We start from the raw sequence: 14867 nt of genomic DNA, 5'->3' as shown, positions 1-14867 counted from the left end.
TATATATATATATATATATATATATATATATTTACGATTTTGCCTGCGGAAAAGCTTATCATGAGCCAGTTATAGACCCTAAATAAATGATTTCGTTACTTACCTCAATATTTTTATAATATCTGACTGCTGTTGATTCAGGAAATCGTAAAAAAAAAGACGAAGAAAAGGGAGAATATAAGTGAGCTGAGGGCTCTACTCACAAGGAAGTTGTATGCAAAACACTTTAGAGTAAGTTTAAGATTACGTATATTTATATTAAATTGACAATCAGAAGATGAAATGAACTAATAGCGCCGGTAAGGCCTGAGAGAATAATTATAACTAGGAGCACTTGAAGGTATATCCATCGATGTGACGATGATGATCCACGAAGGGCAAGGCACAATCAAGAAAGAATTCCATGGCTAAGGATCCCTCTGTAAACGGAGAGATTTACGAATCAAAGGCCAGTAAGGACACAGTAAACTATGCATAGGACAAGGTGGGGAACAGAGGGTGCCAAGGATGTCTTGAACACACGATTTCATGTAATTACTCAACACCGGAATTTACGTGACACTGCCCTAACAAGGAAAGGTTAATGTGGAAATACTAGCACTTAGAAATGAAAATAGGAAGTACAGTATAGTGTGAGAATTAAAACCGTATGACTGAATGAAAGAACCTTTGCAACAGATCACTCTACCTTATAGAAGAGGTGGCTTCAGCGTGGGTAATGGCGGCGGAGGAGGATTAAAAGGCTTCATTGGTAAGAATACTAATGCCTCACTGCAAGATAGAGCCACATGGTAGATTCATGGTCCTCTGAAGGAGGTGGGAATGCAAAGGGCGGATGTGACTCACTCGCGTCCAGATTCGTCTCTAACTTCTTGGCCTTCGGTCAGACCTTTTAAGACCTCGGGTCAGGTATTATGATGTTTTCCTCATGCAGATGGGGCTAGTGTCGTTCACCTATGCTGGCGCATCATTTGAATTGTGATGAGCCCATTCCAGGTGTTCCCAGAGGAGCCGCACCTCTCTCTTAATCTGGTTGATTCTGCCTCTGGCCGGAAATTAATCTCCTCCCGGCCTCGTGTTCTGAAAAACAAAGGGCTTCCCAGAGTCACATGTTCAAAGAGAGAAAGTGGGAGAGATATACAGAGTGCAATTAACGGATTTAAGGAGGGGCCAATACTCCGTTTGCCCTTACGTGTCAGGCAGTGCTAAGCATTGCATTGTATTCTTACTTCTAAGTTTCAAATTAAGCGTTTGGTAGCTTGGATGCTTGGGAAGATGTGGCAACTCCCACTCAAGCTCACATCTCACACCTTGACTCGGGTGCAAATGTCTAGCAAACCAAGGCTTCAGCTGACATATGCTTTACATTACTCTACTTTTGTCCTTAATGGCACTCAGGTAATTTTATTAACCTAAACTTCTCTGCTGCATATGAGATATTTGAAAAATTTACTTGACAAAGCATTCAACATTTTACGAGTGAAAGAAAAGGTTTTAACATTAAACTACTGTTACTCTTAAACGGGAATTTGTTAAGGAACTATGAGTAAATTATCGTAGATATTAAAATACAGTAAATCTTAAGCTACTGTTATTTTAAAACAGGAACAGTTACGAATATGAGGAAGTCACCGCCAATATCAAAATACACTAACTTTAAATGATTTCCTAGTTCTTCGTTGGACAAGTAGGTAGAGTTTTCGGCTAGCACTCTGCTAGACCTGAGTTCGAGTCTCCAGCCGGCCAGTGAAGAATTAGAGGAATTTATTTCTGGTGATAGAAATTCATTTCTCGGTATAATGTGGCTCGGATTCCGCAGTAAACTGTAGGCCCCGTTGCTAGGTAACCAATTGGTTCTTAGCCACGTAAAATAAGTCTAATCCTTCGGGCCAGCCCTAGGAGGCTGTTAATCAGCTCAGTGGTCTGGTTAAACTAAGGTATACCCTCTCTTTAAATGATTTCCTTAAGGTAAACCATAAAAGGAATATGAGTAAATTATTTTAAGTATTAAAATGCAAGAAGCCATATGCTACTGTTATTCTAGAACAGGAAGTGTTACAAATATGAGAAAGGTATCGTAAATATTAAAATACAATAACTGTAATTGATTTCCTTAAGGTAAATCTTAATATAATCATGCACTTAACTTTTATTAGGAATTGTTACAGTCAAAGACATGCAGTTAGTTTGCCTTGATGAGGCATTACAATGAAGTATACACAGTCTTCGTTTGGGTGTTGCCATGTTACTTAAGTCGACGGCACAGTGCCACACTTGGCACTGAGGCCAATGGTGCTTACGGGCACGAAGCTAAGTACAATGAAGTATGGACAAATATGTAAGGTGCACAGTCTTTTCGAGTCATGGACTCTGGATTTAAATTACGAGGGAATAACAAAGAAGACAAATGACAGAATCCAGAATGAGTAATGATTTGTAAAGAAAAATGATGATTAATATGCTATAATTATACTCATTAGTCTATGAAAATGGCTTAAGTTAAGTCTTTTATCCAAGGGGCTTCAAAGAAGTCAAAGGACACGACTCCTCCGACAGAATTATCTGCCAACATCTATGATAATGGCACTGTGCCACAGTGGCACTTATACAATAATACTTAATGGCTTTGGCATACATGATTTTAAAATGTATCATGCATTTATAGGCATGAGAGGGAAGTCACAGGACTTATGAATTTGAAATGTCTGTCAGTTTGCACTTTGCATTGGCAGAGTGGAAAGAAAAGTGAAATTTGCGCCTTGGTAAGGTGTGAAAATAAATGCGAGGGGTACTCAAAGGGAAAAGAGAGGAAGAAAACAAAGGAAAACGTTAAAGGAAGAGAAAAACGTACAAGATTGTAAAGAAAAGAAACAGGGAAGACCCAGCCATTCTCTTTCTGGATAGAGGTGCCAAAGATCTTCGTAGGATAAAAGGGTGACACTGTGCCAGATTGGCACTGGTGCCAGGAGAGCTTAGCAGCTCTCTGTAGGCTACCTGATGTTACCTACACCCGGGATTTCTGCCGCAGATCTCTTTAGGTTGATGGTTCTCCTTGGTAGGGGAATCAGTCGAACTAAGCCTGAGGAAAATATTCGAGTGCCACCCATGTCGGCTTCTTTGGCAGCTGAAGCAGGGGCACTCATTACAGTCTTTACCCCAAGTCGTTGCAGTTCTGTGAGTTCATCAGCCATTTGAGACACAGCAGAATTCTTACTCATGGTCGTGTCCAAGGGGGACTGGGAAAGAGAGGAAGAGGTCGCGGTGGGTGTGATAGGCTCGCAGATTACAATGACCAGCTCAGGCATGGGTTGTGAAGCTGCACCTTTGAGTAAGCTTCCACTGTGGTCAGAAGAATCCGTCTCTCTTACCGGCTCTGGTAGCAGAGCCAACCCGGGAGAAGAAAGGGGATCCGGATTAGTGTCTCTTGAATGGAGATCAGGGGCGTGCACTGGCACTGACATTAAGGCGGGGTCAGACACTAGTATTTGATTTGGAATTTGCTCGTCGTTCGAGATGGACGGAGCTTGGCCCTGCTCAGTGCACTCAAGCAACATTGGCAGATTATTGTGAATCAAGTTTGGGATCTCCTGGAGGGAGATCTAGTTGGTGCCTTGGCACTGGCACTGGGGCAAGGCCTGGCACCGGAATGGGAACTGGAATTGACTTTGATGGAGGTGGCCACTACACATTGTACTCAGGTGTCACTGGCAGTGGAATGAATGCTGGCATTTGAGGCTTACTCATGCCTAATGAATGATGTGAGGGTTTTGGACCCCTGGGTTGCTGTAATGTAGATGGGGACTGGAGGCCCTGTCCTAGGAGGATGTCATAACCCCCAGGAACATAACTTGCTAATGCAAGGTTGCATATTTGGATCTATGAGGTCTTGTGATTCTCAACTGAACCATAGGGAACATCATTTTAAATTGATTGATACCCTCAATTGTGACGAGTTTACATTGGTTAATGGTAGCTCCATAGGGAACTTTGTCCTTCCTTATGAGGGAAATTTGTGTGCCGGAGTCATCAAATGCCTTGACCTGGCATGTGGGGTAGCTACCTTGAGGAGGTGCTACATATATGGGACCCTCGGCTGGAATGCCTAAGGTCTTTGGATTTGTAACTGCCACAGCAATGGCTGGAGTATTTGATTTATTATTAGGGCATTTTGCCCATGTGGGAGACTGCCATAAACTTCGCAAACCATGCAATAGCTCTTGCTGTAATCTCTTCGTCCATGGGAACTAAAATGAGGATGATTCGTCTCCCATATATCAGCCCAACAACAGCGCTCGACCACTGTCTTAGGAACCTTGTTGCACAGATGGGTGGCGAGGGCTGGTTGGGCGTAATGTAAGAAGTCCTTGAGCTGGAAGAGTTTGAGAATTTCCTCTGCATTAGTGGCTTTGAGAGATTCTAGCCATCATTTTAAGGCTTGGGTCTTTTTAAAAATCCACTCAAACCAGGTTTGGCCTGACTCTTTGGGTATATTTCTCCACCTTTTCCTCCAATGGTTGGGAGTTATTTCAAAAGCCTTTATGATGGCTTGGCAGACAAGGGTGAGATTTCCTTGATCCTCAGGTTGGAGAGCATTGAATGCAATGGCACCTTTCCCTTCAAGGTGCTATCCCAGGATCAGAGACACTTCTTCAGTAGAGGGCTGATAGGTCTTCAGGACCTTTTCAATATGGTTAAGCCAGGCTTCAGTCTCGGCTTCGTCCCATTTTCTTATGAGGGAGGTTAGACTGCTGAGGGTTGAATGAGGAGAGGGTGTTGGTGTGTTGCGCATACCTTGGGCTTCCATTGCGAGCTGATGAGCTCTTTCTTTCTCCCTCTCTTCTCTTTCTTTCTCCTTCTCCTGCCTCTCTTTCTCCTACTCCTGCCTTTCTGCCTCTTCTCGTTTCTCCCGGGTTATTCTTTCTTTCTCCTTCTCCTGTCTTTCTTTCTCCTTCTCCTGCCTTTCTGCCTCTTCTCGTTTCCTCCGGTGTATTCTTTCTTTCTCCTTCTCCTGCCATTCTGCCTCTTCTCTTTTCTCCCGAGTTATTCTTTCTTTCCCTTTCTCCTGCCTTTCTGCCTCTTCTAGTTTCTCCCAGGCTATCCTTTCTGCTTCTCTTTCCACCTTGGCATCCCCTACTCTCTCTCTTGGACCCAATCCTCAGGGCTAGTCCTGACAGTCCCATGTCCTTTCCAGCAGACATGTAGAACTTGAAGTACTCATTTTGCTGGGCTCTGGATGTTGTAGACATCTTGAGATAATGCTTACATGGGCGTGACCCTTTAGATTTGTTCAAAATAGAACAGGGTTTGGTTTTATTCGTGCACGGACAAGGCTGGCTGTAGAGTGAGGGTTAGGGCATTCTGGAGAACTTAGGGTTTCTGCGTAAAAGGATAATCAATGTGTCTGAAAAGACTCAAATTTCAGAGTATCTCAAAATACTCAGGGTGTCTGAAAAGACTCAGGGCATCTGAAAAGACTCAGGGTGCCTCAAAAGACTCCAGGTGTTTCAAAAGACTCAAGGTGTCTGAAAAGACTCAGGGTGTCTCGAAAGATGCAGGGTTTCTTGAAAGACTCAGGGTGTCTCGAAAGACTCAGGGTGTCTCGGACGGCTCAGGGTGTCTTGAAAGACTCAAGTTTGTTCATGATGAACTGGTTTCAATATGTCTCAAAGACTCAGGGTTGGTCAAGTGAACAGGTACAATATGTCTGGGTAAGACTCAAATGCTCATGATGAACAAATTTTAATGGCTGGCTATAGTGTGAAGGTTGGGGGTTTTTTAGTTCACTTCTTAGGACATGATTTGTTTGCAGGGAACTGGTTTGTTTGATTTTAATTTTCTCTCATAGGACATAGGTTCGAATTCACGCACTGACTTGGCTGGCTAACAGTGTAAATCTTAAGGCGTGGTTCAGGGAGTGTTTGCCTGCTCCCGAAAATTTTTTATTTTCCCTCGTAGGGTGCGGGTTTGTTTGCAGGGAACTAGTTGGTTGGATTTCTCAGTTTCCTTGTGATAAGAAATTTTTAGGGGAGTCCTGATACATATTAGGATTGGGAGTTCAGTGAGTGTCATAGCACTATTAAAATAATAACCCCCCAAAAAAAGGACATAGCATAAACCTTGATTTAAAAAAATGGAAAGTTTTGAGAGACACTGGTTTAGAAACTGGCTGTTTTTAGAAGTATACTTCTATGTATGCTTATAGGAGTGATAAGTTCATCGCCAACAGATGGATAAATTAGAAAGTTATAGTATTTGTCAATTACACTGATAGATGTGCATATTTTGCCAACAATAATAAGAGCCTTTTCCTCCAACCTGATGTAAGTGCAAAACTTAATTCTACCATGCATGGACATTGTTTACCTAAGTTCACGTGCATATGAAGTTACACTTCCTTACCTTAGCCTATCTCACACATGCCCGGAAAAGAGTAATGTTTGCTCAGTTCGATAGCCACTTGGGTTTGTTGTGTCTGGCTCAGTTACTGACAGTTCAAGGTCATCTGGTACACACACCAGGATCAAAGGACAATGGCCAGTGTGGGGATTTTCATGGGATGACTGCACACATATACAAACATGTTACTTTCCTTAAGCTTATCTAGAGGAACCCAGATATCAAAATTTTCTCCTAGGCTGGAACGACGTGAAAACCACTTGATCCCAACGAACTTTAAGCAAAACAAAAGATTAACACCAACAACCACAAAACAATGATAAAAGAAAAAGTAGTTCCTTATGCTTATGAATGAAACAGGTGGTTGAATGGAAAACGTTTTGAATAAAATAGAATTTATCGTGTGTGTTGCTTTACGGAGGAATTTATACAAATGCAAATATGAAGCACATTTATTTATTTGCTCACGTGGCCTGAACAATTTTTACGCCTTTTCTGAGATTTTACTATATAATAAAAAGTTATATATTTGCCTAATGGATTCCTAACTGCTACGAGAGCAAGAGAGAGAGAGTAAAACTCATAAGTCCAGCGATATGAAAATTTGCTGGGTGACCTACGTGGGTTCTAACATGTGCCTAGCTAAAATTTCAAGACGACAAATTGTCTGGATAATGCAGGGAGGAAATACATGCACTATTTCCTTTTTACAACACTTCATAATTCACTAGCTTGCCCATGTTAAAAAACATGCAAGCCCTCATGCAGTGGTTATCAAAAGCTTTTGTAGCGGCTACGAACTCTCTCTTCTTGATAACTGGGTTGCATGCATGTGCCTAACGTTTCACTATTGATATTTTCAGTCACAATTTCACTTCCTATCCTAACATAAAATAGAATTATTCACTGTGTGGAACTCCTTGACTGTGTGCTTGCGGATTTTTATGCTAAGTTCATTTCTTGTCTCGCATCCAGGCTTAGCTTTGCTATTTGCTGGTAACTGCAAGCTGCAGGGGGCGGGGGGGGGAGAGGTTCAATCTGCAATGTTGCAGATTTACGAGATCTAAGGCCAAGCAGTCGCCGATTTTACGATTTTACCTGGGGACAAGCTTATCATGAGCCAGTTGTAGACTCTAAATGAATGATTTCATTACTTACCTCAATATCTTTATAATATCTGACTGATGTTGATTCAGAAAATTATTAAAAACAGAGAAAAAGGTGAATATCACTGGGCTGAGGCCTCTACTCACAAGGCAGGCATAAGCAAAACACTTTAGGGTAAGTTTAAGATTACGTATATTTACATTAAATGAACAATCAGAAGATGAAATGAACTAATCGGGGGGGGGGGGTAAGGCCTGAGATATTAATTGTAACTATGAGCACTTAAAGGTATATCTGTCAATGTGACAATGACAATTCATGAATGGCAAGGTACAATCAAGGAAGAATTCCACATCTAAGGATCCCTCTGTAAATGGAGAGATTTACGAATTAAAGGCCAGTAATGACACAGTAAAATATGGACAAGGCGGTGCACGGAGGGTGCCAAGGATGCCTTGAATACACAATTTTATGTAATTACTCAACACTGGAGTTTATGGAAATACTGACACTTAGAAATGAATATAGGAAGGATAGGGAGAGAATTAGAACAGTGTGACTGAATGAAAGAACCTTCACAACAGATCACTTTACTTTATAGAAGAGGTGGCTTCAGTGTGGGTATTGGCAGTGGAGGAGGGCTAAAAGGCGTCACTGGTAAGAATACTAAGGCCCCCTACAAGATCTCGTAAATCTCGTAAATCTCGTAAATCCTTAAATCCGTTAATTGCACTCTGTATATCTCTCCCACTTTCTCTCTTTGAACATGTGACTCTGGGAAGCCCTTTGTTTTTCAGAACACGAGGCCGAGAGGAGATTAATTTCCGGCCAGAGGCAGAATCAACCAGATTAAGAGAGAGGTGCGGCTCCTCTGGGAACACCTGGAATGGGCTCATCACAATTCAAATGATGCGCCAGCATAGGGGAACGACACTAACCCCATCTGCATGAGGAAAACATCATAATACCTGACCCGAGGCCTTAAAAGGCCTGACCGAAGACCAAGAAGTTAGAGACGAATCTGGACGCGAGTGAGTCACATCCGCCCATTCTAAGAGCTATAAGATACGTACCAGAAAATGTTGAAACCTTAATTTGTTTGGTATGGTTAGAATAACAAATATACTGTAAATATGATTGTGTAATAAACCTCTAAAACAAAGAGCTGAACCCGAATTTCAAACCTGCTTTAGGTTATGGTTTAACATATACGATTATGGACGACATTTCGTGCACGAACATTATCACAGAGATGGCCAAACTGGAAATGAAAAACACAGTTGTAATACCTTCAATGAATTTAGTTAAAGGTCTTCTCTTCGGCTTACTTCAAATACCTGATAAAATAGTGAATTTTCCAAAAAGGTTTATAGATGCAATTCAGGAAACGAAGAAAGATGAAAGTTTCCACATTACTAAAGCAGACAAATCCAATTGTTTTGTAATAATGGATAAAATGCATTATGTGGAAAAATGGAAAATTTATTATCTGATTCTAGTACTTACAAAAAACTAAGGAGTGGTCCATTAGCTGAGGTCATAAAAAGTTTCAATTCTAAAATAAAAACTACTTAAAGAATTCGGCTCAGTAAAAGAGAAAGTGTCAACGGTTGGGGCTTCCTTACCGTACATGTACGGATTAATCAAAACTCATAAAAGAGATTTTCCCATTCGCCCCATTATCAGTTCAAACGGTTCTAGTAGTTATAAACTTCTAAATATATAGTAAAATTACTGTCACCTGTTCTGGGCACTATTTCAAATTCCCATTTACAAAACTCGGTTGATTTTTGTTCTAGACTTTCTCATATTGAATTATCCAGTACTGATAAATTATCCAGTTTTGATGTGACATCTTTATTTACTAAAGTACCTATTGATGACCTACTTCTATATTTATCACAAAATTTGAATTTGTGTAATCTAGAATTACCCGCCAATGTCATTATTAATCTGAGATATCCCATTGTGTAAAAAATTGTAAATTCACTTTCAATGGTAATTTTTATGAACAAATATTTGGTATGGCTATGGGAAACCGGCTTTCACCCCTATTGTCTAATATCTGCATGGAATTCATCGAGTCTAGATTTATTCCAATAAATCTGTTCTCTAAAGTATCTTGGGTTAGATGTGTAAGTGATTGTTTTTCTGTTGTAAAAGACAATGTAAATATCCCTGATTTCTTGAATGCGATTAATAATCTTGTACCATTCATAAAGTTCACAATAGAATATAAAGAAAATAATTGCATTCCATTTTTGGACGCCTTAGTTAATTAGAAATAACACCAATTTTTGTTTTAAAGCATATAGGAAACCCACGAATAATTTGTCATATCTAACCATACTAAACAAATTACAGTTTCAGCATCTTAGAGCTCTTAGAATTTGTAGTCCTGAATTTTTGGGAGATGAGTTTAAAATTATGCTTGAAACAGGAAATTCATTACGTTATCCTTCATATTTTTGGAACTTCGTAAGAATAAAGCAAAGAAGATATATTACAATCCAACCAGAGTTAACACAGAAGTTAAGAATGTTCTTTTTTTACCATTTCACCCTAATTTCATTCCTGAATACCCATTTTAAAAACTATTGTTATTAATTTAGTATTCAAATATAATAATACTTTGAGAAATAAGTTAATTAAGAATAGTCCGCCCAGTTTAAACAATATTGTATATAGGATCCCTTGCAAAGAATGTAATAAGATTTATATCGGCCAAACATCAAAAGGACTAAAAGTGAGATGTTCCCAACATAAATATACCCTTTCAAGAGGCCTAACAAACAATGGAATTTCGGATCATCAGCTTAAGACAGGCCGTGCTATTAACTGGGATAAGTCATCGATAATCTGCAAGGTCAACGACCATCGGAAAAAGAATCTGCTGGAAAAGGTGTTTATTGAAGCCATCTGCACCAGGAATTTTAATCTCCACCCTGGATCATCCCTGGATCCTTCGTCCTTGCCTTTTCTATTTAAAGAACATGCTGCCAAGATTAAGGAAACTGTAACACTGGCCCCTTTCTCATTTTGTATATAAAGCTCTGTCAACTAACTACCTCTGTATTCAGTGTGAACTTGAAAATACAGAATAAACTACGAAAGTACTTGTTCAAATTCCCGGTCATCACTCACCTTCTTACGTGGATTTTTTATTATTATTATTATTATTATTATTATTATTATTATTATTATTATTATTATTATTATGATTATTATTATTATTATTATTATTATTATTATTATTATTATTATTATTATTATTATTATTATTAATATTATTATATATATATATATATATATATATATATATATATATATATATATATATATATATATATATATATATATATATATATATATATATATATATATATATATATATATATATATATATATATATATATATATATATATATATATATAACTATATATATGTACATATGCTTCATCCATAACATCATGACTTCTTGTCCAGCAAACTGGCACAGGGTAGATCATATAAGTTAATTGCTTCGATTTTCTACTTTGCAGGTGATTTTACCTTAGCCATTAGAATCCGTGTTAAGATAAGAATTTTAACTAGAACATACTTTTATGGTATAAACTGTAAGAGAAACATGATATGTGAACACTTACTTGGCTTTTAAAATGTTTCTTTTTTGTAAGCATGGAAGTTTTTAAAAAGACAATGAAAGCAGATTAATTCAAAACAACAAATTTTATATTCACACACGATTAAAGAGAACCTTCCACGGGAAAGACTCAGTTGAAACGAGTCATGGGAGCTTCAGTTATTACAAGCGAGACTTGAGAACCTTGAGCTCCAGTCCCCACGAGACACTACTGAGTGTTACAGTTATCATTTTTATTGACATTACTATTCTAGAATTCTTCACGGAACCTTCCAATTTTATTTCGTGCTTTCTTTTGATTCAGAAAAGATGGTAATTTCTTTTTTTTTTTAATTTGCGCGTTAAAATTAGTGAACGTGTTTAAGATGGATTCTGCCTTAAAGATGATTGTTTTTTTCTCAGGTTTTTGTCGTGTCTGCAACACTGGGACTGTTTTTCCTCCCTCTTCTTGTACTGATCGCCTTGTACTGGAGGATCGCTCGACAGCTTCTGTTGGAAGATAAACAACTCTGCAAAGACAAACCCAATCCTAACTTACAAGCCAGGAAACAGGTATGGTGTGCTGTTTTCGGATTACAAACATTCCTATGCAAACAAAATAGTAAAATCATAATAAAAAAACATTTGAAATGTTATGAAAGCTTTCCAATTTTGTCTTTACCCAAATAGTTGTCAGCAACCCAGGGATAATCAGCTTCCAGATCCTAACACATTAGATTAACACCTGAACCATGACTGTTATCGCAATGGAAAAAAGCAGCAGAAACTTGGCTAAGATACAGTTGTTATTCGTATTTTGCATCCTCCCGAAAGAATTCACCTACAAAGGTGAAAACCGGTTAACCACTCTAAAATTACTTTCTCCACTGTAACAGGCCTGAACCTTTGTGCAATAGTTTAATGAGTGCCTAATATTAGTAGCCTAGACCTGGTGACTGTTGCTGCAAAATATTTCTCCATTCTAGGAGCTTCAAACATTCGCATCTGTGACTTCAACCTTCAACCCTGACTATATAGTGCCAGCCATAATACTGTGATTGCAGTAGTCTAACATATAAGTCTATTTCTTTGATTTTCCTGAACGCTTGTCACCATAAATTGGCGAAGTCATAATTATGTCCTGTCACTGATATATGTGATATGTGCTTCCATCCATATTTTAGCTCCCTACAGGGGGGTAGTGCCATCAGTGGATCTTACGTGGTGCACTCCGGAAATTACTAAAGAGTGATACTTGTACTTATCATTTATTTTCTAGATCTCTTAAGCTTGCTGTCCAACCCCTCTAATTCCGTCTTTTCACTGTCTTAGGTGCTGAATGACTGAAAGTGCCCACTGCTTGGTTTTATAGGCTAAATTCCATGAGCCCAATCAATATTTAAGTTCCACTGGTCTTGCTTTCAACCAGCCAGTAAAGGTAGTGGGGTACAATTACCCTCTCCTTGGGAATTGGAGCCACCGACCAATGGAATATGCCCAGAGGTTTATGCACTTAACCACTACTTGCTGGATAAAGATTTTTCTTGGAGTACTCAGCTAACCCTTCTGAAACTCACATTAACCTTTATAACATTTCTTATCATACCTGTCTTATTTTCATTTCATTTCATTGTCTGAAGGACTTTTGCAAATTTTTTTAGTTTTGTTTGAGACTGAGTGAGATCTTTACTTCACCCATAGAAATGTAATCTCCAAATTCATCCTTCCTGGTATTTCCACTTTTTTTTGTGTGTGTGACCGTATGTTGGAATGCCTTTCACTGGTTGGTGATTCGAATCTCCAAAGAGGAGATTGCTGGTTCCATCTATCTTTAGACGACATTGCCTGCTTTTATTGAGTCAATCCTCTCTTTTGCTGCTCATTATGCCTTTTATTCTGCCATGAATGGCTTTACTTCTTTATATTAAACTAAAAACTGGACCATTAATAGAATTAACACTCTAATCTTACCTCCTACTGACAAATATTTTGGGACTAATAAGGTTCTCACCAACTTTAAATTCCACTTGTCTTATCCCATCATCTTTTGAGATAACTTGCTTCCTTGAAAAACAAATATTTTCAATATCTTGTTTCCTCTTTCCTTTCTCAGCTAATTCTAATTACAGTTAGTCCAATACTCTTGGCCTGACCTATTCTGACTTGCTTGAAATTTATGCCCTATCATATATTTTGTGTTTGCAAGTTCTGTGGTTTCCCAGAACTGTTTTCTTGCAGAATTCCAGAGAGCAGTTCTTGATGAATTTGGGTTTTTTTTCTCTATATAGTAATTCCGACACTAACCCTTGCTCTTCGGAACATTCACTGGGTTAGCACATCCCGATATAAGGTAACTGTACTGTTCCTTTTCAAGCTCTCAGTTTCACAAACCCCTAGAACCATATTTTAATTTTTTGCCACCGTTGTGGTTTTTGCTAGAAGAAATCCACACATCTTAATGATACATGTCATTTTTCTGTGACTTCACGGGATCTTTGATTGTTGCTCTCGCTGTTTCTAATTTGTCTGACAGAGAATGTCATAAGGCTCTGTTCACTATGACTATTTTGTTTTTGCTTTTCTCCCTATTAGATTATATCTAGCATTAGATCTAAGTATTTAACATTCATTGTTGTTGAGGGTCAGCATTTTATACTTTTTGCCATTAATTTTTAGTGGTATTCTCAAGAACCCTGATCTTTTTCATACACCTTTCTCCTCTTTTCCTTGAGCCTGTTTATCCAGCCGTCTATATTCCTTCTCCTACAAGATAGCTTTTGCCATTCTTCTTCATATTCCAAGAGTTTTGCTTTATTTGTAAACTGAAGCTCTAGATGGGCTCAGCCCTCCCATATACGAAGTTTTCTTACGTTTGTCACGTTTCATCTTTTCCCTCCCTTCCTCCCTCCCTCCATCCTCGAAAGGATTGAAGGAAAATCAGTAATTCATCTGACCTATGACCCAATTTGGACAAAATCTCTTGGTCCATATTCTCGATTTTGCAAATGTCTAAAATCCTCAGGAGGCTCAGAGGAATTTACGGTATTTGAAAGAGGGTAATAAGCAAGAAAATCAAGACAATTATGGATGGAGAATGATGATTGATGAAGATTGACCTGAGTCTTGTTTTATAAAAGAAAGTTATGGGCATAGCATGAATATCAGTCAAGACAAGTAAAACCTTGATCCTATAATTTCAAAAGAAGCTAATGAGTTTGGTCGCCCCTTCCCTTTACACCTGTCAGGTGTAGAGCTTTAGTCTCCAATTGGTATGTTTATCCATATTGTCCCACAAGCATATACTTTTTGTGATTTCTACCACAATGTCTGTCCTTCGATAATGATTAAGAAGTAAGGTCAAAACCAGTCAGGACCTACACCCAGTCTCATTATTTCACCTGTGGTGATATGATATGTATATATATATATATATATATATATATATATATATATATATATATATATATATATATATATATATATATATATATATATATATATATATATATATATATATATATATATATATATATATATATATATATATATATATATATATATATATATATATATATATATATATATATATATATATATATATATATATATATATATATATATATATATATATATATATATATATATATATATATATATATATATATATATATATATATATATATATATATATATATATATATATATATATATATATATATATATATATATATATATATATAT

General features: G+C 37.8%; 1 protein-coding gene across 1 annotated transcript in view; it reads left to right on the top strand.

The window, feature by feature from the left end:
- The window catches only part of LOC136837243 (neuromedin-U receptor 2-like), a 111628-nt gene that overhangs the window by 48305 nt on the left and 48456 nt on the right, over positions 1-14867 (top strand). The window contains exon 4 of the mRNA XM_067101981.1: positions 11550-11699. Coding sequence (XP_066958082.1) covers positions 11550-11699 — 150 coding nt within the window. The remainder of the gene's footprint in view (positions 1-11549; positions 11700-14867) is intronic.

This window comes from Macrobrachium rosenbergii, chromosome 58 (genome assembly GCF_040412425.1).
Source record: "Macrobrachium rosenbergii isolate ZJJX-2024 chromosome 58, ASM4041242v1, whole genome shotgun sequence".
Classification (NCBI taxonomy): domain Eukaryota; kingdom Metazoa; phylum Arthropoda; class Malacostraca; order Decapoda; family Palaemonidae; genus Macrobrachium; species Macrobrachium rosenbergii.
The sequence above is the reverse complement of the archived record's forward strand: the minus strand, read 5'-3'. Positions and strand labels throughout refer to the sequence as shown.